Raw genomic sequence first — 27,989 nt, forward strand, 5'->3', positions numbered from 1 at the left:
AATGCAGTCCCCAAGAGTTCTTCAATAAGCTTCTTATAGATGCGTGTTTGTTGCTTTCTGCTATGGTTATTTTTTTTAACAAGGGCCTCTTGGTTGCATAGATATTTTGCAAAACAAAAGAGTTTTTGCACAAACTTCTCCTATGAGACATTTTATTTGACCCAGCCTCCTCCCAGAAATAACTGGATATTGGTTTAATTTCTCATAAATAGGGCAAGATCCTGCTTAATCTAAAAGAATCAAGTCAAAAAGAAAGCTTAAATTTACAAAACTTATCTTTTCATTCTTTAGAAAGCCAGTTCAAAATATTTTCAAGTCCGTTTAGTGTTACCAGGGGATTGGGACCTAGTTTTCCATTCGCCCTTTTAAGTAGCAAGGAAAACGCGGGAATTGATGAAATGGCGACATTGAAAACAAATTTTTATGATGGTGCATTTGATCTGCAATAAACGACAATTTCATTTTACCTTTGAAGGTATTGTTTTGCTTTTGAAGTATTTTTAGCAAGTCATACTGTAGCAAGCCCTTATGAAATGAAATGCTTCCAATAATGCGAGGGAAGAGGGTCGTTCTCAAAATCCGCTGGTCGTCAATTTAAGTTCAGCCTTGTGCTTATATTGGGGTATAGCTAAGTTTGTTTGTTAAGTTTGTTGTAAGGGTAAATAGCTTCATTTTGATAGAATTCCTACTTGTTATGCCATATTTTTGGAAGAAATTTTTAAGGAGCTGCCCTGTCAATTTCGTTATGTTTAATCCCTTCATGTGATGTCGTTAGGCCCAAGCCAGGTACACCAGGTCCAGGAAAAGTTTGTGCAAAAACTCTTTTGTTTTGCAAATATCTGGGCAACCAAGAGGCCCTTGTTAAATAAATAACCAGAGCAGAAAGCAACAAACACGCATCCATAAGTAGCTAATTGAAGAACTCTCGGGGACTGCATTGAACAATAAGGTTCAGATGCACAATATAAACTTTGAAGTGCACAAAGTTTTGGTTCATTACTGTACGTCATAGGTACTTTCTGTCTATCTAAGAAGAGAAAAGTGGATTTTGGCAACAGAACCAAAGCTGCAGAAGAAAATGCCCAAATTTCCTTTTTGTTCTTTGTGTGATGAGATCAAGAACCTCATTGAATCAAAGTTTATTTATACTCTGATGCATATATTGAATCTACTGCAATCTGGAAGCTAGCAACACCAAAATATATATACATAGCACTATATCCTCCATTGTTATAACTTCAAGCCAGACCACAGAATTTGAACAAATAATAATTGCCTACTATTGACTCTGTAATACCTTTATGTTGCAGTGCTGTTGTCTGTGGTCAGTTGTTGTTCTGTGGTTGTGATATGCCCTGAGAAAAATGATTGCAGAAAAAGGTTGGTAATTTTTTATCCATTTTTTAAGAATTGAAACTTTCATCTACCACTTCTCTAGTATATTTTTTTCAAAATAAGATTCTCATTTTTCAAAGGTCAAATGTAATTGTTTTTCCTCCAACTAGCTATGAAGCCCAGTTTTCAGCCATCAAGATTGCAGATAAGAAGAAGACAATACAGATATGAAAATATATTTGAGTTAGATTCATAGCCCTTTAATCATGCACTTCTTGTGACTTGCTATATAACTTACAATTTAAAAGCATTTATTTTTTAATCACGTGCCATTTTAGAGATTCTAAAACAACTTGATTATTCATCAAGTGAAGAAGAGTTCATTGAGTATGATGACTCAAAAGAAAATTCTGCTAACCTGAACTTGAGGAAATCAAAAATAGGCCAGTTTCAAAGCAAAGCAACATCAAACAAAAGAAAATCAAAGAGAAGTACTCACAAGGATAGAAAGGTACAACCTATAGTGAAATTATGCTTATATCCACAAAATGTGATACCCTTGACTGCCATTACAGTCTTTCCTTTGTCATGCAAAATCTGTTACTACATTTATGGGAAAAGTTTGCTGCCCAGGGAAATGTTATAATATATTATTTACTTAACTTTCAAAACTGATATCCCACATGTCAACTCAAGGCAGAGTGCTGTATTTTTAGGAAAGATGGTTCTCTTGTGTCTATGTTTCATGACATGTCCTTATGACATTTATGATGTCCTTGTGATTAGAGACAAATACACATTTCTGATTAGAGACTAGAGTAGTTTCCTAATAATTCAGGATTAGTGATTCTGAGCAGAAAACTAAGAGAGAGGAATATTTAGTTATTCCTATTTGAGTATGTATTAGCACTTCTTCTGTAATAACTATGTATTAGCACTACAACTACCGCCTGTCAAAAATGGAATTAGGTCAGATCCTGATATTTTGTAAATCAATGATTTGAAATTTCATCATGATTATAGAAGATTGAGGAGAAAAAGGATGTGATGAGCAACCACAGAGCTTCAAGGACTGTTATCGATACTGCTGTAAGTTGGTTTTTTTTGTAATAGGGGCAGCAGCAGTTTTAAGGAGTGTGAGGCCCATGGCCGAAAACATCTGTAGGTCCCTTGTTCTTCAAAATCTTTTCTTTTTTCTTTGGTGCAGGGCCACTCTCTGGCTACCATAAGCTCAGGTCCTAGAGAGATTGCCCCCTTGGACCCTCTAAAAATGCCACTTAACAGGGGTAAGGATTTCTGGTTTAGTTGCAGAGCCTTTATTTAGAACCTTCATTGCAGAGCTTATTATAAATTATTCTCCTAAATATAAATGGTTTAATTATTTTGAAAAGAAATTTAGAAGAAGTTAAATGCTTGTACTATTTATGTCTGTTTGGTATTACACATACTTCTTAATCAAAGGATGTTTAACAGACATAGGTAACAGATTTATACTGCAGTCTTTGTTGTTTAATGCTCTAAAGAATAACTTCTCTAAAGAATTGGTTTTAGAAGACTAGATTAGAAAAAGTGTTCAATAAAAATCAATAAGTTTTGCTAAATCAATGTCGGGAAAGAGTGAATCGTCTTCTGTTGACATAAATCAGGACCAGCTCTTCTGCGTTATCATTTTGATCGTTTTCATCTTTTTTAGGGTGTGACATCCCCCTAAACCAGATCCTTTTATGTTGTATGTTATCAAGAAAATAACTTTCTTTCAATACTTTTTTCATGTCATTTAATGGACATATTTAAAGAAACTCTGAAGATAGCCAAATGCCAAGTTCTCACCCTTCCTTGTTTTAAAGCTGGGTTGCACTTTCTTTGGATGGTTCTCATTCATTTTAGAAGGGGGATGGTTCTCATTCACCATTCTGTTATACTGGGCAGACAGCACAAGTTGTCTGTTGTTAACGGATCCAGTGTTCTGCTTCCAGCGGCTTTGTAATGGGTTGGATGGCAGTGAATTTGTATTCGTATTTGTTTCTATCTAGCATCCGAAGGTAGTTTCTAGGACACTGAGAAGCTTATGCTTACAGAGCAGTGTCCTAGTCCTTCCTCTCGATGTGACCACACCCCATGATTCCTACGCCTGGAATTACAGAGAGCTGGCGAATCTCCTCACTCTGGGTGAAAGTTTGGTCATGCGAGGGACTCGAACCACGGATTCTTGGGTCTGTAGCCAGCGCCTCTAACAACTGAGCTATCCTCTAACAACTAAGCCACCCTCGCGGAATTTCTAGAATCAAAAATTTGAGAATCTGGGAGCGCATGAGGATAAAGGACATACTTTGCAATCTTTAATTAAATCCACATACAAGCCTTTAAAATTAAAGGCCAATTGTAATCTACCTCAGCGTATAATTTTTAATGTTATTTTTCTTTAGGCGTCAAGAGATTTGAAAAATCCACCAGTTCCTAAAACCGGATACATCACAAGTGGAAGACTTACGGTTAGAGTCCTTATGGAGAAATACTTTGTTTCACTTTCGTTTAGTTTCTTTGTTTACTTACGCTGGTAAAGTGTATTTTTTCTATTAAGAATTATTAATACTCAACTATGGCGGTTAAGTTACTTACATTTATAGAATTCACTCTAGTTTCTTTCTGTCTAAAGTTGCTTAAGATAACATTCCACTACCTCTCATTTTATTGCGTCCATTATACTTTCTTTCCTTTGACCTTGTCTCTCTCTATTTGTCCATAATAGACTGGAATAAGAGGCATTTTCGGAAACTCAAAGTCATCAAATTTGGTCAAAAGAAGAGGTGAGCGTGCAGTGAATCATTTTAGTAATAACATGCAATGAGGAAGGGGACAAATAGTCAACATGCGGCATGTAATTTTTTATTCACTTTTCCTCAATCAATGGTGACTTATGACAAATTAACTCCAAGCGTCATTCCTAAGTTGGGCAAAAATGGCTATGATACATGGTAGAATCTTTGGAATATTTGAAGTTATGCATGTCGTATACAGTGATATTAAAAGAATCAAGTTTTAGTGTAGCAAAATATAACGAGGATATGGTCAAGCTGTTTCAACTGTTTCTGTTATTATGACGCATATTCAGAGCATGCTTTTGTCCATTGCTCCGTAAGTGCATTGTTTATGTTTGTTTCCAGCCTTTTACCCTGCATTATATGGAATTTTTCAATCGTAGGCAAGATATCCAATATTGATATAAGCAGACGTAAGGTGCGTGTGAGTTTTGTTCGTTAATATTTGGCCGGAGATTCTTATCTACTGAATATTCATATCAAGGCTGGTGAACACCAGAGCAGTTTCTTCTTAGCACAAATGTGACACTTCTTCGTGCGAATACAAATATAAAAAAAAACATAACCAGCGAAGAACATGTTTATGCAGGCTTAAGAAAAGTTCAGGCCAAAATCACTATTCATCAATTTTTATTGCTGGTTTGTTTTTACTGTGGCAGAACCTGTAAGTTTGTAAAGGCGATACCTCAAATTAATCCTTTCAACATGCAAGTCTAGTTAAATGGTACGGCTGCCTAAAAACCCTGTTGTAATTTAAATCCACACCCGGATGAAGCTATTTTTCTTTCAATTATCATCATATTTTGAGGATTAAGAGACAACAAAGTTTTTAGTCGTAAAATATGACTGTTCTATGCAATTCTGAACGTACAATTGTAAAAGGCCTATGAAAAATGAATTGTGTACTCCTTTCTCAAGAAAAATATATTTTTTTGAAGAGTAATACTGGCTAATTAATAACATAATTAAAGAAGGTTGGTTTATTTAAAGGAAGCATAATTGGTCTATACTTGAAATGATTTTATTTAGCAAAAATCTGTCCCGTTGTTCTTTTTTATTCTAATTGTCATGCCTTGGAAGACGATGATAATGTGAAATTTTTACTGGTATAAAGACAAAACGAAGACTTTCTCAGCTAAGCAAGCCAAGTAAATTTCAGAAATTTTAAAGAAATTGTAGAAAGGATATTTTCAGTGGTAGGTCCTTTCTTTCTTCGCAAAATCCTGTAATTTTCGGGCTGAGTGAGTGCGCTCTCTTCTCGATAAGTTTTGACTATCAAGAAAGCTCCTCATTTAGAGATTCCCCGTATGCAAACATGATTGTTTAATTTTTTGTACATTTGAGTTTTGTTTAATTTATATTGTCAAGTTTTTTTGCTTGTATTTACTTTAAAAAGAAAGAAGCAGAAACTTTCGATTGTGAAAAAGGCCTCTATTGCACCCGATTGAAATTGTAAGCATACTCAATCTATTATTTGTATTTGGTCCAATCCTATATTCATAAGGAGCATCACTTGCTCTTTACAAAAAGTCTTCAAGTAAATTGCAAATTAAATCGTTGATTTAAGGTGAAATGTTGTTGTCTAGCGAAGTAAAATTTCACCATCGCCCTCAGCAGATCTCAAATCATGTATGTTTAATAGTTATCTCGAAGAATTCTACTTAATGCACTGTGTATTGTGAAAGTTTTTGGGCGTTTTCTATTTTTAAAACTGATTCTTCACTTTTAGATTCCTGAAGAGGTCAGAGACAGAGTCAATCAGAACCTAGAACGAATACTGAAGAATGCATCTTTTGATATTCAAAAATCTGCCGCTGAAAATAGCACCCATGCCTTGCTGTCAGATGAGGAAGACAGGCAACCACCTGTTCTGGTTGAAAACAGTAAGTGATTTTTTGTACTTTTCCTGCAAAAATATGTACGTCTAGCTTTTCTTGCATTTCATGATATGAAGATTTTCTTGAGATCATCTGTAAGGGGGGGGGGGGGTTCTTGAGATCATCTGTAGGGGGGGGGGGGGTACAATAACACGTTTTTTGGTTTCTCTAGTTTATGTCGTGTTTGAAGGCTGATTTTAGTCGATTCAATGCATGCGAGGATTCCAAATGGCCCTTTTGTGATAAAAGTTTTTAAGCATTTTTTATCTGGTGACAACAATTGAACAATAATATTAGAATTTAAAACAGCTTTGCATTTCTCAGGTTCATAGACTTGGCACCCATTTATAGGGATGTATGAGACCCATCTCCATGATTAGTGAATATGAATAATGCTTTTCTCGATATGTTTTCAAATGCAATGGGACAATATATCTTGAAATAGTTGCTACTGTTTTCATTTGTAGCAAGGCAAAATGAACACGTGTCAAATTAAAAGCTTCCTTAAATTGTTCTTTTTCATGTAGATTGGCAATAAGTTTTTTCGAAAATTATTAACGTTGATCGTTTAGATAGACCAAGTGTAATCTGTACTTTTCCGTTATAAAGATTTTGAATTAAAGGCAAATGGCTCCGTCAACGGACAAAAAAGTCTCCCGCCCCCTTACTTTTTAAGTAGCCGCGGCCCTGTTTGTGTATAGCAATGAGTTTATAAAAACCGGAAAGATAAAGGCATGTGTTTAGCGAAAGGCCAGCCACCATCACGGGCAGGCCAGCCACCATCACGGGCAGGCCAGCCACCATCACGGGCAGGCCAGCCACCATCACGGGCAGGCCAGCCACCATCACGGGCAGGCCAGCCACCATCACGGGCAGGCCAGCCACCATCACGGGCAGGCCAGCCACCATCACGGGCAGGCCAGCCACCATCACGGGCAGGCCAGCCACCATCACGGGCAGGCCAGCCACCATCACGGGCAGGCCAGCCACCATCACGGGCAGGCCAGCCACCATCACGGGCAGGCCAGCCACCATCACGGGCAGGCCAGCCACCATCACGGGCAGGCCAGCCACCATCACGGGCAGGCCAGCCACCATCACGGGCAGGCCAGCCACCATCACGGGCAGGCCAGCCACCATCACGGGCAGGCCAAAGGGCCGGCAAGAAACTTGGTTTGAGAACAAAAAGAAATCCACAAAGTATGGGTGTGACTTTCTCTACCAAAACTAACCTTGCGGAAGCGGTAGCACTCGAACTGACCAACAAACTGAACGAATGATTGGTCTAAAGATTAGATGCGATTGTCAAATTCATTTGCCAAGTTATCTACACCAGCAAAGAAAAACCATCAAGAATAATTTGTCAAAAAGAATTTACTCATGTAAATAACGCTTTATATAGTTATAGAGAAGAGTGTTGCTAAATAATTTAAGCTAAAGATAGTCCAACAACTCCAATTTTGTATCCTGGGTACCAGAGCCTTAGAGAGTCAAAAGATGAAGGACAGGGGAAAGGAATTGCGAAGCGATTTTTGCAACCAAAACCTATAAAATAAAAAAACTCTACTCCTTCATTTGTGGAACAATACATAATGCCTGATTTCTTCGTCTTTAATGCAATACCTTAATACATTAAATTAATGCAATCTTTTGGATATTTCGCACCCTAACCCCCTGTTACTGTTCATGAAAGGACTTTCATGGAGTTCGGACATAATATGATGAAATGCTACACTAAAAAGCTTCTCGAACTTCAGAATTTCACACATTGTACGACAAACGGGGCATTTCGCTTCTAGTATTTTCGTCTGACTCCAGTCAGAGTGTGAAAAGTTGAATGATGACAATCTTTGAATTTTGGTTGTTATCTGGCTTTCGATACTCTGAAGAATGTCGGATGAGAAGTGTTTTTTTGGAGTGATTTCTTTTTTGCTGACGTATTTCTAAAATTTAGATTGTCTGCCTGCAGAAAGGACTTTCTAGCCCATAAAATGCTATAGAAACTTTAATAACATATTAATGTATTCGTCCAATCGTTGATTTTTATCCTATGTTTACTTTGCATAGGAGCAGCGCAAAAACGGCCAAGCAGGGTGTGCAATCCAAGAAAAAGGTAATGACATAAATTTTGGCGGTTGATGTTTTCAGTCTTCACTACTTTGGATACCAGAGCCTCAGAGAGTCAAAGGATCAACAGCGGGTAAAAGGAAAAGCGAGAAAAGTCTCTCTTTTCCTTCTCCATTTTCCTTGGCAATTCCTTTTCCCCATTTTTAATCGTTCGACTCTTTAAGTCTCTTGTACCCAGTGTAGCCTTTCTCTTGATCATATCATTTGCCCAGTTTAAATTGAGAGAAATTGCTAATGATTTATAATGGCCAACATCCAAACATAGGCCATTTTTGATATGCTACTTTTCAAAAGTTTAAGTTTTTATTGCGAAAATTCCTTATATATGTTTTCCAGCGGTTCATATAGCTGCTTGTTTTTCAAGATATGGTAGAGCTCATCATTTGAAAATTATCAAAAACATTCCGTTTCCTAACAATATAATTCCATTACTCAACTTAGCTTGACTCAATGTTGAAGTCACACGGTACTATGAAGCCTGAACAATCAAAAAGATAACACAATTTACTGATCGCATTTAATGTTCATTAATGTTCATAAGATTGTTCATATAATTTTCATATAAATATAGTCGTTTTGGCGTGTAATTTGTAGGCTAATAATTTAATAAAGGACTATGCATTGATAAAAATACCAATATTTCCAAGTCTAAAAATCTAATTCGATAATAGATAAACCCTATTATTTGAAGGGAGAAGCAGATTGCTCAGCGTGTCATACTTTTAAAGGCTGTACCACTCATGTAGCTCAATTTAAGCTTTCACAATTTTGTTGGGCTTCGCATTTAAAGCAACTGGTATTGAGATTTCGCTTTAGCAACGAGACCCTGAAGTTATACCATGAATTTGGTTGGAAGTTGGAGGGGATATGATAAAGGTGTCTAGGATAAAATTTTAAATAGAACTACTTGAAACTGTATATTAATGTAATCTATTCACAAATTGAACAAGACAGCTTAATTAAATATATTGTTAATAAATATTAAATATTTTATTTTCGTATAAATATAATATGTTGTAATAAATATAATATGATAATTTATAAATATTCTAGCAATAAATATATTCCTAATATTACGTCTCATATTAAAAATTCACCGATGGCCTGCCGTCAGCTTGTTCAGATTTAAAAAAATGTGTAATCTAGTTTTAAAAATAATTATAATTCGGTCGAAATTGCCTATGCACCGGACTAAGGGACTACTAATTTGTTGGCTCCTTGGATGCCAGATGGAATAATCTCCAGAGTAGGATAATGTTTGGTGAATAAAACAATTAATGAAATAACTTATCGAATGTGTACAAAAGAGGGTAAGCATGCATTCGTGAAAAACAATTGTCTATCCAATTTATAAAAATTTCTGCATAACATATTTTTTGTTTTCGGAAGTTTAGCACAAAATATTCAGATTTATGTAAGAAATAGGGATATAGTTCGTCTTTATGCATGGACGGTGGGTAAAGAGCCCGGTGCATATAAGTCTGACTTAAAAAAAAGATTCTCTATCTAATTAATGAAACTAAGTGTAAAACTAAAAATTATCTAAAAAGGTAGCTTTGTCACTTTGTTGTAGTGAAAGAGAATTTGCAATTGAGATTGATCTCAACCAGATACATTAAACTCCTGGTAACTCGAACCTCCGAAGACCAATGAAGTGGTTCGAGATAGAGAATTTTCAAATTATCGGGGGCATTTTTATATGAATGTATTGGGCAAAGGGAATGCAATGTCAGTTCGAGTTATCTGGAATTTACTGTATAGGCTAAAACAAAATGCGATGACTAACTTGTTTCTTTGTTATTAATTTGTTCGGCTGAATTAAGCTTCACATGTGCATGCTACTGCTACATTCATTCTCCCGATCTCCCCAGTTGCAATTAGCTTGTATCTGTGTATCATGAAGTACTCCTTGCACGACGGTGAACCAGAGGGTGATAAACACGTGGTCTGTGGGCCGTTGCAAATAGCTGTTTTTATTAAGCTTGGTAACCTGTCAGCATAGACGGTGATCTTGTAGGACACTGGACACGTGGTTAGACTTCTCTTCGCTCTATGGTGGCCTTCTGATAAAGAGGATCCGGTCAGATGTGCAATTTGTTCAGGGCTCGCTCCCATAACTTTGTAGTACTCGACAGGCGACAGATTCATAAGCTCCTCCGCAGTAAGATTCGCATACCCTAACTGTTGTGATTCATCTGTTACTGTGGAATTAAAAGCCTCACCAACATGGGTCAGATTTTCTTGCTTGTACATTGGCAATGAGGTTACTAAGTTGACGATTGAGGCCATTGCAAAGATAGTGCACAGTATTGCTCCCTGGAAAAGATAAGATAGATACTTTTACAATGAAAAGCCATACATTGGAAGCACTATGGATTTTGCGACAAACTTTTTCTGAATAGGTAAATAAGAAATCTAATTCACGCCCCAGCCAAACTGTTGAGGTATCTGAACTAGAGAATCGGGAAAACCCATGTTCAATTCTTCGTACACAAAAACCAATTTTAACTCAACGTGACTGTGCTTACTTGTGAACGTGTAGGCGTGGCATGAAACTTCTGATTAATGACTATTAGCGTCTCTCGTGTGATTGGCTTAAATATGCACTGTTGTAACTGATCACATGAAGCGTACGTTGAGCTTTGAAAGATAGCGCGCTAGTGGCATTGATCACATGTAAAATCACATGAAGGTCCAATACCACCAGAAAGTTGTGTGTTTTATATTGAATCCTGAATCTTCGTCAGTTTGATTTAGATTTTACAGTGTCCTGTACATTTTTGAAGGTTGAATAATATGTCTATTTTAATCAAACAAGTTATGACAAGACAATTAACATTTTAAATATAAACGATTTCCGTTGTCAATCCAACTTGCAGTTTCCGTCTACTAACCGCACCAGAGTAGCCCGGATTCAGGTGTTCGATATGCAATGAATATAAGTTCTGTTAGAAAGAGTGGAGATCAGGTTTTGTGTTTATCTCTGGTCGTCAGAAAAGCATTACTTGTGTTTAATGGAAATGTACAAAGAGAGGGTTTGACATATCGTTAGTTTGTATGCTATTCTACGCTCTTATAGAGTAATGTACTAATTAAAATCCCACGTGTATCCGCGGGTTTTGAAAGAGGCATTACTAGAAAGGCGTTTCCTTCAAATAGAGAAACGTTAGAAATAAGGGCGTCAAATTCACGTGAAAGAGTTTGAGCGATGCGTATATCAAAGGCGTTATCAAAAGAAAGCAGGGTGCTAAATAGAGTAAGGGTGTTAGAAAGGAAAGCAGGTAATAGAAAGTTAACCGTATGCTGGTTTCGTCATTGGATTTTTGCCGTTCGCGTGAACGCTAGGCGCTTTTTAATCAAAGCCCTTCTTGTTTTCAAGTTCTGTCTCTATCTCTAGTTGTTATCCTATCTTTGAATTGCTTCCTATATGCACCTTCCCATACTCAGTCTCGCGTTTTAGTATGATTAGAGTGTCTACGTAAATGGAATAGTAAGTAGAAGCATCGACTTCCCTGTTAATAAGAAACATCACTTTTCCTCATTCCTTCAATTTGCCTGTTTCATTGTTGATATTTAATCTTATCGTCTATTGTGAAATGACTGATGTGCCCTTCTGCGCTAACCTGTAAACCTATCCCAGTCCGACGGGTATACCAAGGAGATTTTATGTCAAGTGCTATTTACATGATTATTATTGTTGACCTCGAAGCATAACAGCTCGTTTATTAAGTTCTTGGGACCTTGGCTATGGCACGTTGAGCAGTTAAGTCTCCGAAAAGACCACGAAACTTCAGATTTTAAAGCCGAGACTTCAACTAGATTCATTCAACTGCTTGTTTTCCCAAATACAGCTATAGTTGCGCCAACCATCGTGGCTTTTTACGCCATTGGTGAGCATATCTTCAAATCGATGGTATCCCATCATGCCAAGCAAGTTTAGAATCTTCTAGGAAATTTAAAAAAATCTTCCTAGTCTTCCTAGATGGATTGACGAAAGAATTTCAAAGATATTTGCTATAAAGAAACTCAGTGTTTATACAACTCCTACAAAAACTGGTTGTGATGGTGAAGGTTGGTTGTGAAGTAAAGACAATTTTTAATCTTGCTTTGAAAAGATTCTTGGAAGGTTTTACTGTAGGATAATTTTTTTGCTTGCTCAGGCTACAGTAGTCCATTTATTCAGCAGTAAATAGGGTTTTGCCACAAATTCTCATTAGCAGATGTCTCCAATTTTCGGAATTTCGTTGCTTAACAATGAAAGTCTCTTAAATTTTCTATTGATAGTTTATCCACCATCAAATGATATTACTAAAAACCCCTCTAATGCCTTCTTCTCTAAACAATTTTTCGAAAAAAATTAAATATAGACTAGATAGGTAATCAACAGTAATCAGTAGTTTTCGTTAGTAATTGAGAGTAACGCAATAAAACATTGAAGTAAATCAAAGGTATGCATAGGTTGTTACATTATAACAAGATAGATGCAAATCACTATTAATTGTCCTTTTTACGAAAAGCGATCTTACCTTTTTAAATGCCATTTTGAAAGTTTTATCTTTTCTGTTCTTTTATGCTTTTCACTTGGAGTGTTGCGATGCAGCGATTATGCAGCGAGTTCTTGGCTTTCTTGTGTGTTCTTGAGTTGCTCAAGATTAGAGTTGATTTGATGCTGGTAGCTATCTGCTTTGAATGTACAGTCTTATCAACCTCCCCTTTTATACCCATTGCAGAAACTAGATTTCGGATACTAGAAGCTGTTTCGGTAGCCATCTTTGGCCTGACTTCCGATTTCAGATGCTGACGTAATCGCTATTAAGTAGTATGGACAATTCCTACAGGAGTGAGGTTTCAGTGACTGAGGCCTTCTTGTCAGAATAACGGGGGTTGTGTAGTGGAATTCACTTAAGCCAATACCTTGCACGTTAGATATCTGCCATATTTAGAATTTTTGTATACCGTATTCCATATCAATTATCAATTATTCTAACGCTAGATTAAAGCAGCTTAATAAAAGCAGCTAGATTTTGAAAGATACCTTTCTAAAAGTATTATTTTAGCGACTTGTCGTTTTACATATTTTTCTTTTATAATTTTTTCCATTTTTTTACATCTTCCATTTTGTATTTTCCTTTTTTGTCCAAAAGGTGTAGAGTTAAGACATCCCTAGTCTATAGGAATATGTGATGTAGTGGGTTCGAATCAAATAATTCTTGTCATGTGGCTAACGGGAGTCAAGTATTGTTGTTTGTTTTATTTCGAACAAAGATTCTGTTTAAATTTGGAGAATTTGAAAACGTTTTTATTTCTAAGGAGCTGTAAAGTTTCTATCACGGAATAGAGGTACTCTATACTATTGGTAATATTTAATTTAAAGTGTTTTTGTTGGTACATTTAATCACCCAATTTTCCAAACCAACGTTCGCCTTATGACCATTGTAGGCCCGAACCCGCATCACGGGATGCGGTTTGCTTCGTCGATCGATTCAGTTTCCTTTCACCTTATAATATCCTGAATCTTTTAAAAGCTATTTTTATTTCCAATTCTGCATGCAACAGCTCATTATTTCGAGATAATAATTAATTTAGCAAAATGTGAATGTAAAATCCCTGATAGTTTCTCTAACTTTTTACTAGCAACCTTTTTCAATTAAAAGATAAATGATGCAGAAATTTATGAATAGCTATAATTAATTAATTTTTTCTTCACATGTTATTGACCTCCGCTTTCTTTCCGCTGCAAAAAGTAGTTTTGATGTTCCGTTTTTGGTTATAGCATTTAGGTTTAAATTTAGCACTATGTTTCAAAACATTTTCAATAGTTTCCCACTATCGTGTTTAGGTTAAGCTAGAGAAGTATTGAAGAAAAAAATCCATCACGTCACCATTCAAACTCGGGCTAGATTTGAACTCGGTGGAAGTGGTACAATCGTGTCTTCCACATTCTTTGACACAACCCCCTGAATACTGCATCCTGTTGCAGGTGTATGGCGCGAGTCTCTATTTAGTTTCACATTACTGCACCTCCTACATGCTTACAGACCTGTTGCTATTTAGAGAATCAACCAAAGGAGAATTGATGGAAGGCTCCCGTTTATGTATATTTGTAATTAGAAAAATGCCGGAAGACCATAGCATGCTGGAGCGGCGTTTTCTTCATCGTTATTTACTTCCTTATGAGTTCTAGATTGATAACTTAAGTATAAGATAAAAGATGAGCAAACAAAAAATATATATACCACGCAAAAATTAAAAAAAAAACCGATATGCCTTATATATTGTGGTCTGTAAAAGTCTTAATTATTTTCTATATATATAGTTTCTTGTTTGCCAATATGGAGGATATCGAGTCTATGCTCGCTCATAATTTTAATTGTTTGATAGGTAGAATATGTTCTTTTGCATTAATTTGAACGTATTATATGGCGTAGGCTGGATTCCTATGTTTGTCTGGAGGCATGCTTGTAAGCAAATGTTGATTTTACTACTAAAAACTTTTGAAAGGTACTGGCAATACTTCCCTTTCCTTGTCATTTGGTGACTTTATCAAACTAGCATTACTCTTAGTGTACCTTAAAATGCAAAAAATCAACCGGCGCATCAGGCGACGCGAACGCCGTCGCCCGCCCCCAATCAATAATACCATCCTCATTTAAGAAATGGACAGCAATAGACAGAGAGAGCTAGTACCTACAAGCGAGATTCACTACCGAAAACAGTTTTTATCTAACAAACATGGGTAGTTACTTACCATTCTTCTAAATTGTGATCAAAGCTGATTATTTTTTTATTTCTATGTTTTATTGTTTGTAATATTTCAGATTAATTGATTGCTACATGTAGTCCTATGATAATTTGTTCATTTAAAATTTCCTTATGCTTATTTTACGGCTACTTTGACTATAGTATTATTTTTTTATATATCTTTGTAATGTATATGATTGCTTCTTGTGTTTCAATATAGTAAGATAACACTCTTTGCCTTTTTTAGTCTAAACAAGATACTTGCTATCATTACCACTTTAATCAACGACTTCTTCTCTCAAACCTTTTTTTAAACAGATATATTACCTATTTTGGTTAACGTACTGTAACTATCCCAGAGCGAACTTTTTTACCAAAATCCGAAAAATACTTCTCGTCGCTTGTACTTCTAGTATTGATCTGTCTACAAATTCTATATTCGAGCAATATTCATTTCCACATTAAGCGTTCATTTATGCCCCCCTGGACAACCAGCCTTTAAGTATTCAGATTATAAAGTAAATATAAGGTAATCCTTTTTAAATATAGAGAATTACTTACTCTAGTATCTTCCTTTTCCTGCAATCTCAGCATCAATGCACATACACCCGATTATTGTAGAAGACAATAGAGGCATGTTTGCGTCATTTAGCGGGTTGGTCAATAGGCATAGAGCATTGTATAATCGCTATAGGTTTATTAGAAATCTTCGTTTGATTCAGTAGAAAGAAAAGGAAAGGGCTCGTTTATTGTTTTGATAAACCAGTTTCATTTTTATTAAGTTTTTATTATACTTTTCAAACACCATATCCTGTAACTCCCTTTACAGCCACCACAATACACAGGTACATCAAATACACACAGTTACTTCGTATGCCCCTTGAAATCGTCATTGCACTGTCGTTCAAATCTCTATTTCTGAACGAGTAAGCAATGAGAATATTAGATATTGTAATTGTAATCTATTGGAAAATATTGTCTAGCTATTCCTGCAAATGTCTTTAACTGCTTGTATTACGTGTATTGTAGAAAAAATAGGGGAAACCAAGAAAATCTGATCCCTTATCTCTACATCTTATTTCCGAAAAATTGAATTAGCCTGACGTCTTTGTTCACGTCACTAAACCACGTCACATTTAAGTAGTCAGAATAGAGAAAGAGGTAGTGCTCTTTGCTGCTTATTAAAAGAGGTCAAGGCCACAAAACAGATTTATTTTTCGATTTTTTTCTTTGTTTGTCTTCTTTCACTTTGGACTTTATTAGTTAAACTTAGTGTTGAAACTTGATAGGTGAAACTCAGAGTTGGAACTTAGAACTTTCCTGTTCTTTGCACAAAACGTGTACAGCCCTGCCTTTACGGCGTAGAGCACTTTATGACTTATCAATAAAACAATTCTTTTCACGGATACTTTATTATAATTTTTAGGAGCAGTAACTAAATTTAAACTATCTTTACAGAGAGAGATTAACAAGACCACTAAACAAGCCACAAGACAAATTATAGGCTTATTTTATAAGGGTTTGGTAATTTCACACTATTTAAAGCACGAACTGTTCTTGAGATCTTTTTTTCTAATCGGGAAGAGATCGCAAAATAGACTAATATGCTAATGATGACGTCATATCTTTGCTGGTATTTCCTTTCCCCACAATTTGCAAATCCGAGGAAAAGTTTAGCACGCAAAGGGGTTACAGTAGGAAGAATTTTTCAAAGGGGAAGAGAAGTGGAATCATTTGCATGGCCTTAAGAATCTTCCTATGCTGTTGTCTACGATTAGATAATTCATATTAGAAAATGCTATTACGATCAAGTTTAAGTTGACACTACCTTTTGGCAGACACCTAAATTTTGAATGATAATATCCACCCTCTTAAAATTTTGGCTTGCAAGTTGAATTGCTCTTCTGCTTTGCTCTGTTACTGAAAAATTACACTTTTATAGCAGAAACATATTCATAATTTAAAATTACTTCAAAATATACCTGCCTCTTAAAGTCAACTTCTTTATATTGACACTTCCTACTTCGCATTTCTTTTACCTTTAGCTTATTCGTTTGCTGGCTTGTCTATGTCTTTAAGAAAAAACATCCTAGCTACCTGGACCAAAATGCCAAAGATACTTTGTATAACAGGTCAATCAAAGATATTTCAATGTAATCAGCACCTGTTATTTCGAGGTAACCTTTAAAGCAAACCAGTAAGGAAAGATACTTTGTTAAACTTAGGGAGCATTTGAAGTGCTGGACAGTAAAGCCAGCTATATGATACTCTTACAGTAAAGAAAATTATCGTCGTAAAAGGAAATGTTATTCAAAATAGGAGGTGTGTTGACATTTGCACAAAGTGTAACCCCACCATGTAAGACAGAAGCAAGCGAAAAGTCGATATGCATTTATGTAAAGACATGGATACGAAATCCTATTTTCTTACTCAAAAGTATAGATGATTTTTCTCAGGGTTGCATGGAAAACCTTATTTTCATGTTTTCTTATTTTCATAATATGTTTATAAATCAATTGTTCTTAACCTTTAAGTTTATTTATTGTGAAAAGTGCGTATCTAGAGGCTTAGCAATTAGAGGCAATTTTCTTTGATGAATACCGAAAATTGGAAGCAAGTTAGTTTATATCATAAAAGTCCGGGACCCTAAGTTTGAGGAACTAATTTCGAAACGCTTTAGCCTCAGAACGCCATGTAAAGATGGGGTATGTCTTTGCAACCTGTTTTTAACTATGATATAGCTAGCATATTTTGGGACACACATTATAACAGATTTAACCTCGTTTAAGCGTACAACCTGTATGAATATTCATTTTGCCATTATATTTGCTATAACATACTGATTTACCGTACATTGGGTGGTTTTACCATTTATTTATATCTGTTCAATAATATGTGTTGCGTTTCCCTGCTGTAAGCATGACACGAAAATTGCGGTACTGATATTACGGCTAGAATATACTCGTTGAGTTTGACATTGTTTCTGGAAATATCATTGTGGTAAATTCATTCACCTTAGTAATGTGAACTTCTGATTTTGAGTTCTTGCCAATTTTTTATTTTACACATTCCTCTGTCACAAATTTAAATTTGTTTCTTGTTTTTATTAGGTTCTATTTCTACGGTTTTGCGGCCGTATTAGTTGATTTCGATTTGGTTTTTTTGATGTTCTATTTCCAGGAATTTATGGTTTGTGGCAAGGCCAAATCATGATGACATCAACCATGTTCATAACCACTTTCTAACCTCTCGGACACTTATTATATTTTTTGAAGATATGATATAAAATTTTCTTCTAATCTGCCCTCCATTGATAAAACGATTGCCTCAGGACAAAACCACCCCTATACCTTGGTGCGAATTCTTAAGAAGCCTTTTAAAAGTGGAAGGGAGCATGCTTAGCCAAAAGGACATCTATCTGAGCTGCCAGTATGCACTTTACCTCTATTTGTGAATGGTAGGTGAGAACACTTGCCCTCTGTGTCCCCAGTCTTAAAATCTGTGTCTGAATGCGGACCAGAAAAAAGACCAAGGCACGATTTTAGTATCCCTCTTGTAAATGCGCTGTTCTCTCTAGTAATTTAACGTGATCACGCCTGAATAAAGCAGTGTCTCCGATGTCTACCAACATTGATTAGCCTTTGCTCTTTTCAGATTATGTATTTCAATCATGCTACAAAAGAAATTTGTTCTCAAATTCACGCAGAACCGCATAAGCCGTCATACTATCGAAAATCTGTCTGAGCGGTTTTAGTTCTGGTAGAATTAAAAAGTTGATTCTACTTATATTACTTTGTTTGACCAGTGTCTATCTTCTTCAAGAGGAATCATCAGTTCTTTTTCGTATTTTTATTGTTTAATTTAGTATCGGGTAAGAGGTTATCATAATTAAATTTAGTAGGGGTCTTGTGCTGTGTTTACTACCCTTCAATTTTTTTCGAATCCAGTTGTCTCCAAGTTATCAAGAGCAAAAAAAGATGATATAAAAAGTGACAAGATTATCTTTTACAAGATTTTGCTGCGCGTGAAATATTTTTTGCTAAATAACCTTCAAAACTTAAAAGAATTTCTGTGCAACAAAAAAATGTCAAATCCAGACCGATACAAAGAGCAAACAAATTTATGTGTACAATTCACCTCTTTATATTTCTATTCACTTTTTATTCACTCTTTTTACATTTGTTATTTAATTTTTTAATTTTTCCTTATAACATTACCATTAACTCTCTGTGGTAGACTTTTTTCTGAGAACTTTTACATCGGCAGTTTTGCACCTCTAAATTATGCATTTGTAATAAAACAGTATCAAAAGCAATAATTCAGAAACTATTCTAAAGGAACCTTTTTCTTAATTCTTCGAAAAAATTATTCAAAGTAATTTTTACGGAACTTCCGAAGTTACAGGTAGACCTCTGACGTCATAAATCTAAGGCATCCGTCAAGATATATACCTTTTTTCCCGGTTGTGTTTCTTTGAGATTCTGCTCTTTCCGCATTCTAGCTTCACTTAGTTTCATTTCAGGAACCCCCTGTTTATCTCGAATTCAATTCATCTCAACAACTAAAGCCTTTGCAAGGAGCAGAGGGGAGCCAAACAGCAATCATTTTCGATAGAATGTCTTAATTTCTAGAAATTATTGCATTTATACTTTGCATAGAATTTTAAAGAGAAGCTTTTAAAGAGATTTTTACGAGAGTTTCGGTAACGCCACAGCTTGGCTGGAAGTTTGATCCAGTGCTATTCATATACTTTTATATGCAGCGATGCCCGAGCCTGATTCTTCTTTTCTTTTATACGTTATCCGATCTTGGTGATTGGAAAATAATTAATTGTTAAGGCATAAGGCATTAAAGTGGTAGTCAACAAAGTGCCAAGCATTGATGTAACTTATCATACCCTTATTTAATCCCTGAACACAAATAAAACCAATGGACATTGGTTTTATGAAAAATGTTTATTTCTTAACCGAAAATTCGTTAAAGAAAAGTTCTTGGAAGAAGTTATTGATATTAGATTGATATCAAATGCCGAGAAAAATTCAGAGAAAAAATCAGGCAAATAGCAAAGTATTGAGCAAAACTTTGTAAAATTCCTATCCAAGACCTACAGCTACCAATTGGCATGTCCATCGCTACCTAGGGTCCAAAAGCAGAGGAGCTGAAAGGACTCGCCAGTGAGTGAACCCGGCCAGTGTTTGAACCCGGCCAGTGAGAAAACCCGGCCAATGAGTGAACCCGGTCAGTGAGTGAACCCGGTCAGTGAGTGAACCCGGCCAGTGAGAAAACCCGGCCAATGAGTGAACCCGGTCAGTGAGTGAGCCCGGTCAGTGAGTGAGCCCAGCCAGTAGGTGATCAAATCCTTTAAAAGTAACAGCTGCCTTACAATAGGCAGTTGCTCTAGTCCTCTATTAAGGAAACTCTCTTGTATAGCCAAATTTTATCCTGACCCAGTCATAATTCTTGTTTTTTTTGTTGCTGTGTAGTAATGGATCTACCTCGGCCTGTTCATCGTCGACGTCTGGACATTCAGTTATCACACCACCATCGCAACTTTCAAGTGAGGTAAGATTTCGAAAATATCAAGTAGAAGTTACCTAACAATTTAGGGCTGTGGCTTTCTCCATATCCTGTTTTGCTATAAGATTATGCAGCATTATCTCTGTTCACAGATCCCATACGAAGAAATCAGCAGGCGCCTCAAAGAGCCCTTGAAGATTTCACATCTTTTCCCCGGAAAATGTAAGCCCGTTTATTAGCTTTTAAGACTGCAAACTGTAAACGTAATGTTTTTTTAAAGCTTTTTGTTTTGGGGGATGGTTCAATCTAATTTGCCTTTAACAGTCTAAGCGAATTTTCCTATAAAAAACAAATTTTCTGTACTGCATTTTCCAGTGGCGTAGCCAGGGCTGCAGCAGTGGGGGGGGGGGTTCTGGAGAGGTGCAGGCCCGAAAAAAATTTGGACCACCAAAGATGGGACCACGCCCTTCAAACACTCGCAAATGCGGGGAAACGCCCTTTTTGCAAATTTTGTCCCAGACCTTTGTCTTGGTCTGAATGAAATGGCTTTCCATCTAGTAAAATGACTTGAAAAAAATTTATGTTCTGCAACTTACAGTTTACCTACTTCCTACCCCCCATGAGTTTTACATCGTTTTTGGACAAATTTCGAGGGCCATATTTTAGAAATGTGGGGGGTCCGGACCCCCCTATTCCCCATCGGGTACGCCACTGGCATCATCCCAGTTTCTTGTAAAAAATGTCTCAAAATGTGACAGCAACAAGTGAATATTGGTCATTTCTGTAAAAGTAGTGTTTGTTGCAAGGGAATATGTGTCTCAAAAAGTAGTTTGTCTCTTCATTTTTGATCATTTTTTACAAGCATCTGATTTTGACATCTACTGCCTGTATGTTTGTCACATATCCCATGGCAAAACGTTACCTGAATGGAATATTTCTTCACGTACTTACCTTCCTGATAGGTAATAACTGTCTTCCATTTTCAACCTTGATTACTGTATTTCCCCCTGTTTTTCCTCAAAGTTTTTCTGATTCTTTAGATCAGCATATCACTTCACTTCATATTGCACTTTTTCCAATTTGCGAACACATTTGTTGGATACAGAAGGTCCGGAGGACCCTAAGTTAAGGAGAAATCCTTCTCCTATAATAAGCGTATTTGATTGTATTTTAGAAATCTTATTTGAATGCTTTATCTTCTCTGTAGCGTATTTGGAGGAAATACGGGAAGAAATTGTCAAATGCTTCAAGCAAAAGTAAGTATTGAGTCACTGCTTCGTAACCCATGTCTATGCAGTGTAGCTCTACATACTCCATCTGTTTAAAACCTTCCTACCCTGACGTTCCTATCGCCTTCATTTTCAATAGCCACCTTTCTGTCAAAAATCTTAATGAACTTCTATAATCAGTTTTTATGTTTAAGGGTGTCAATTCTCCATGATGAGGAAAAAGCATCAGCTCAGAAAACAACACCGGTTTCAAGGCAACAAAGTATGATTGATGTATTGTCTACCAATATTTTTATCTTCACAATCAGGCATCACCATCAATCAGCCATCACCATCAATCAGGCATCACCATCAATCAGGCATCGCCATCAATCAGGCATCACAATATTGTTATTCAGTCAGGCATCACGATCAATCAGGCATCACCATCAATCAGGCATCGCCATCAATCAGGCATCACCATCAATCAGGCATCACGATATTGTTATTCAGTCAGGCATCGCGATCAATTATCATGAACATAATCATCATCATCAAGCATCACCATCGATCATAATCATATAATCGTGATCATTTTCACCATCGATCACGATCATCGTTTTCATTGTTCTAGTGGTCAGAAATATCGTCATTGGCTTTCGGTCTAACAAATGATTACTAACAAATATGATACTGTAGTAACAACATTTTGGAAAATTGCTTTTTGAGAGATAAAACAGAAAAGTAAAATGCATTTCAGCTTTGTGAAACTGTGTTTTGTATTTTGCAGATATTAGTCTAACGAGCGTTACAAAGCAAAGATTTCACGACTTGTCAAGCACAAGAACTTCTGATCAACTTGACAAGAGTTCGAACGAGGTATGGAAATATAAACATCAAGAATTCTTTTTAAATGAAATGAGTCTTGGTGATTGTGTAAGCAAGTGAAAAAGCCAATAGCGTACGAGATTTTCCCTAAAACAAAAGGATTTCTAGGGATTTCCAGATAAAACAATAGGATTTTTACAAAAGATTTACGAGATTTTCTTGGAGTGATTTGCCCCTCGCAATAGTATGTGATATAAATTAAAATGTTTAAGTAAATCGGTCAAAGAAATTAAAATCTTGGAGGCTGATTAGCTGAAATCTTTTTTATCTGGTGATAGAGTTTTCCTTGAAAAAAACTGATTTGATCAAGTTGCTTGAACATCTTAGACAAAAGGGCTTCAAACCTTGACTAGGACGCGGAAGAGTTTTGATGTTTTAAAGATGGTATTTGGTATGAGCTGCATTGCCAAGATAAGGATTAACTGACTTAGTCATAAATACAAAAGATTGAGCCATACATACATCATACATGGTGCTGCATTTTCTATTTATAGGAGACACTATATACTGCCTTTAATAAGGGCCCTTATAGTCAAATAGAGTTTCATAGTATTTGACAAAGTAATTTTAAGCGGAGAGAATCCATTGATACTATTTTGATTTCAGGCTCAGGTCATCATACCTTCAGAAAGAGCCATTACAGAAGTTAATACTGCAATGGAGCGCTCTGCTCTTAAAGGCCTTACGAACGTCGTCCCTTCCACTGATGCTGGAAATACACTACCTTTTTGTGGGTACGTCATCAAAGATAGCAACTATGAGAAAACCAAGGATACGTTTAGCTTTTTGTATATGCTATAATTTCTGCCACGCCCCCGCCCCGCCCCCCGCACCTTCTGCTTAACAAAGTATTGTAATAACACATAAAGCCCTTATGGGGGCAATACTTGCTATATAATGTTTTTGAAAATATTTGTTGAATTCAAGTAGTCATGTTTTTTATTTCACTAACAGCAACTTAGTTTAATTTAAAATGACAACCAAAATTCAAAACAGTCAGAAATACATCTTCCTTTCTTAACATAAATTTTTACCAAAAAAGTATTTTGTTGTACTGAAGTCTTTTGAAAGCAGAAAAAATAAACAAAACGTTCTTTGAGTACGATTTTAAAAATACACTGACAAGGTCTTGATAACATGAATTTCATCTTGTATGCATTGATTGTTTGTAACCAAAGCATACTTTTAATAACACTTATTCGATACCAATAGTTGTTCTTTTCAGTTGAAACATAGCGGAATAACTATTCCGTTTCTAAAATAGAATTTTCTTAACCACACTTTTTTATTGAAAAAGATAAAGTATAAACTTGTGTTAACCTGAAGAAAAAACTCGTTACTAGTCTTCGTTTAATTGTTCTATTTATAATAAGACCATTTCAATGAGAGAGAATGCAATCATTTGTTCCCCATTTATAGTTTATATCTTAGATAAGATGATCTATGCCCCCAACACACGTCACCAACACTTTTAATTTCACTGTCTGTTTGCTTCGACAGCATTGAAAACACTGACCGTCATCTTTCTCTGCCATTCAACGAGATCCAGGCAGCCGATGGACCTGTTTTCTCCGGGCAGGGATTCACAATACTCACAACAGTGACTCATCCAACTAAACATACCTTATGCACTTTCAACAATCCTCAAAATTTCGTCTTACAAGAGGTATTTATACAAATTAAAGCCTTAATTTGATCAAGGGTCCTTGTGCTTATAGGGCAAAGCAGCAATCGCCCCAGTACGACAATTCCATCAAATGTTTGAGAGATTTTTATGTTTAAGAGCGTGTTTTGCCTCTAGCTTTGGTTTACAAAGCTGGATTAGGACGTGGAAGATTTTTCATCTGCTCAAGTTGGTATTCAATATAAGCTGCACGGCTGAGACAATGTTTAGATAAAATCGAAAACTGAGCCATACGTACTGCTGCCTTTTTTATTTAGAGAAAAGACTTTCTTGCAATTTGTTAAGCTTTCACCAAAGTTTTCACTAAAATTGTTGAGTCAGATACCCTTAGCTTAATGCTGCCCAAGCCCTTCCTCCCTTTCATCCCGGAGATGTCACTACCTACTGCATTTAATAAACGCCCTCGGCTTCATGTAACACTTGCAGTATTTGATAAGTAATTGTAACTGGGAGAGGTTTGTGATTGTTTTTGCCGTGGGATATGTGACATACTTTTCCGGTACTCAATTTAAACATGAAACTTAAGGTAACGTAAGACCTAAAGATCCAAGTTTATCTTTGCCCAGCATGCTAAACCTTCGTCAACAAATCCCACATCCCACATCAGCAATATACCCCAGCAGCAACAACCACTTCTGCATGATTCAGGAACATATTCATCAGAATCAACTGCACGTGACTATAAACGGAGCAGCAGCAGCAACACTAACATGAGGCGAATCGAAGACTCTCAAAGTCCTTTTATGCCTGGTTTTAACAATGGATTCCTCCCTCGTCGCCGAGGTAGCAGAGACAGTCGTAAAAGTTTTCCTTTCATTGACTGCAACCAACTCCTTGATCACGACTATGCGCACCATTCAAGTACTTTAGATATCCTGCACTATGCAGGGACTGTTGATAATGACATGCTTATGACAAGTGCTATAGAAGAAGATGATCACAACAGTTGTTCAAAGGCTCACGTTTATGTACCAACTTTGAAAAAACCTTGCTTAGACACTCCTTCGCCGCCGATCCAGTTTTACCGGAGAAAAATGTTCTAATATGATTTTAGCTTCTTTGAATTTATTAACAAGATTTATCAAAGTTAATAATAGATTCTCAATAATTGTGAATTATTTATTTAGAGATGTATTTTCAAAAATCAAGACAATTGATCTTGAAGAGAAATGTATGAGGTTCCCTTTTCTACGTTACTAAATCGCCACTGCCGTTGAACATAAAGGTTAATGACATCATCATCCGTTACTTATTGCCCCACTGGAAGGAAGATAACTTTGCAAAATTTCATTTCTCAGGATGAGTTTTAAAATTTCGTGATGAACCAAAGATGGCTCAGTTTTGATTCGACACTCAAATGAATATCAAGTGAATTGTCGGGGGTGCTATAGAGGGGTGTTCAGGAAGTTAGGGCTGAGACCCCCTTGCTAGAATCCAGAGAGATTTTGCGGGCTCAGCCCTAGTCCCTAACAAGCCAGGATATGTTTGATTGGGCAGATTCTTTATTTTTCAACTTTAACTAACCCTCTATTATACTATTAAATGTTCTATGACTGAGCCATTTCTATCAGCCTTTTAACATTCTGACTGTCTTTGAACAGTCAGAATGATTTTTCATACACAACAGAGAATCTTTAACAAAAATGCTCGAATATAGAGTATGACTGTGATTTTGAGTGTTGCTTGTGGAAGATACCTACAACACAGGTCCCCTCCTAAATTTTTAGGACGGCGCCCTGTAAAAAGTTGCTCGAAGAGTCAGAGATTGCATGAATCTGAAGCAACAATACTTAAAAACAGTAACTTTCTAGTTTTCCTACACCATAGTTTTTCCACTGACTTTCTTGTGTTATCTTCATAACATTTAGTTTGTTGAATTTCCGTCATGTAGAACAGATCGCAGTTATTTTTGTTAGATTATACACGACACGCGATAATAAACGTGTAAATTGCATATAGATTACATAACAAATATCATATCTGGAGGTAGGCTGGCTATTCGTAATGGAAAGAGAAATATTAAGATGACAATCCCTTTCTATAACTTATCATCTCCTAACATGTTTAACTCATTAGGCCTCATAATGTTAAGGTGCCTGGATATTAACAGTGCTTTCGAAATTGCATGCATTACCATAACCTCTTTGCGTTTTCCTCTATTCTTAAATATCTAGTCATTTCCGTTTCTTTTCAACCACTGAAATATTCTCCACCTTGCATATATTTTATTTGTTATGAAGTACCTCTGGCTGTGCAAACCCAATGGCCGTTCTATTCTAATACTCTCGGCATTTTGTTTTATTTCCATGCATGTAGGCAAGAGCGCTTGTAATATGGCTGGTAAAATCTTGGCTTAAGCTTCGAACACAATGAATAGATAACGAACACAAAAATATAGATGAATGTAATAAGGGACTTTCCATTTGCCAGTCTTTAACTTTTAAGTCTCTAATTTTATTTTTGTAATTGCAGCTGAGCAAAGCTCTGAGTTTATTCTTCATTTTACGTGGAATTGTAATTTAAAGATTGAATTTATTTATTTATTCTGTTTTGAATAAAATTCAGGAAAAGTCTTAATTTTTAGCCAAATTTTATGCTTTAAAAGGTAGAAATATCGTTGATTTTGTCAAAAATTTAGATAATCAATAATCCACAATTGTAATATTGAATTATAGATATTATAAACAAATAATTGTTTGAGTGGAAACAAAATGATTAACATTTGTTTGAAAAGCAAAATATCTTAATTTTGTCTCTTCTCAAAAATACACAACACTCAGAGATATTTAAAATTATTTAGATTTGTTTTGTTAGTTTAGTATGGGAAGCTTGATTAATATTTTAAAGGGAAATATTTCAATGTTCGTGTGCCATAGTTTAGAGGCAGACGTCTGATATATCTTATTTAAAGTGAATCCAGCGATTTCTTGAAAATCAGAAAATCACTTATAAAAAATCCTTTGATGTAAAACTTCTATTGTAGTGGTTTTATCTCCACAATATCTCTAATTTCTTCTCTTTAAATACTTTTCTTGGACTTGATGTCCTCAGACACTACTCGGCCAGCTTGCAGTATGTGTCTTCTATCCTTCTAAGTGATATTCCTTTGCTTTTATATTACACAGTTTCAGTTACTTCTAGGGAATTTAGGACCTCCAACGACTGTAGAAGGGGGTTATAAACTGGAAAGCATCGTTATGGTATAACTCAGTGGTTTGTTGGATTCGACAACTTTCAAGGGCCTAATGGCAACTTTCCCGTAAAGTGTACTTGGGTCCTTTTTTGAATCAGTAAACAAACGTTCCTTGGATACATGCCTGCATAAATATTCAAGTAAACTGCATTGATTATAATTGATAACCAATAAAACGATCTTACGAAGTATTCCTATTGGATGAATATTTAGAATTTTAAATAGTAGTAAAATTTTTGTTAAAATAGACAATTAAAGGAATGATTCAGATTTGACTTTCAATTTCAAACCAACTGCCCATATAATTCGCTATTCCAACATGGATCTCAGTTAAATAGATAGCTGTTGTTTTTCTGGGGAATTACTTCAAGACCAAATCTACGGATTGCTGTTGTGGACATTCAGTTCAGTCGTATGAATTATTAATAACTAAAGCTATGGTTTTATTGCTAGCTGGGTCATTATGTGGAGATAATGAATTCGGAACTAAGATAAAACATTATTGCTTTCATTTGGCATTGTTACCAAATCCTAGCATTAACATATCAGCTTAATAGGTCAAACTTGCTTTGCACAAATTTATTGTATAAGGACCAAATT

General features: G+C 35.9%; 2 protein-coding genes across 2 annotated transcripts; one reads left to right on the top strand and one right to left on the bottom strand.

The window, feature by feature from the left end:
* The first annotated feature begins 361 nt into the window (after positions 1 to 361).
* LOC135680911 (uncharacterized) lies at positions 362 to 27,944 on the top strand. Its single transcript, XM_065195139.2, has 17 exons — positions 362 to 475; positions 1,311 to 1,380; positions 1,674 to 1,846; positions 2,359 to 2,424; positions 3,762 to 3,827; positions 4,085 to 4,142; positions 4,538 to 4,572; positions 5,884 to 6,037; positions 8,099 to 8,144; positions 20,383 to 20,461; positions 20,569 to 20,638; positions 21,624 to 21,672; positions 21,840 to 21,907; positions 22,415 to 22,503; positions 23,119 to 23,246; positions 24,013 to 24,178; positions 24,763 to 27,944. Exons 2-17 carry the CDS (start codon positions 1,365 to 1,367, stop codon positions 25,237 to 25,239), a joined length of 1,740 nt encoding a protein of 579 aa, XP_065051211.2. The 5' UTR covers positions 362 to 475; positions 1,311 to 1,364; the 3' UTR covers positions 25,240 to 27,944.
* On the bottom strand, positions 9,015 to 19,095 carry LOC135680854 (uncharacterized). Its single transcript, XM_065195057.2, has 2 exons — positions 12,685 to 19,095; positions 9,015 to 10,474 (listed from the first exon to the last, which is right to left on the bottom strand). Exons 1-2 carry the CDS (start codon positions 12,697 to 12,699, stop codon positions 9,977 to 9,979), a joined length of 513 nt encoding a protein of 170 aa, XP_065051129.2. The 5' UTR covers positions 12,700 to 19,095; the 3' UTR covers positions 9,015 to 9,976.
* Positions 27,945 to 27,989: the final 45 nt, after the last annotated feature.

The sequence above is a fragment of the Rhopilema esculentum genome, chromosome 18, assembly GCF_057945365.1.
Source record: "Rhopilema esculentum isolate cy_ngs chromosome 18, ASM5794536v1, whole genome shotgun sequence".
Taxonomy (NCBI): domain Eukaryota; kingdom Metazoa; phylum Cnidaria; class Scyphozoa; order Rhizostomeae; family Rhizostomatidae; genus Rhopilema; species Rhopilema esculentum.

Bases quoted from the DNA above. Each gene is read 5' to 3' on its own strand.
- LOC135680911 (XM_065195139.2), top strand. The intron at 21,673-21,839 runs GTAAGTATTGAG...TTTATGTTTAAG, and splicing joins GTCAAATGCTTCAAGCAAAA to GGTGTCAATTCTCCATGATG. The intron at 23,247-24,012 runs GTACGTCATCAA...TTGCTTCGACAG, and splicing joins AATACACTACCTTTTTGTGG to CATTGAAAACACTGACCGTC.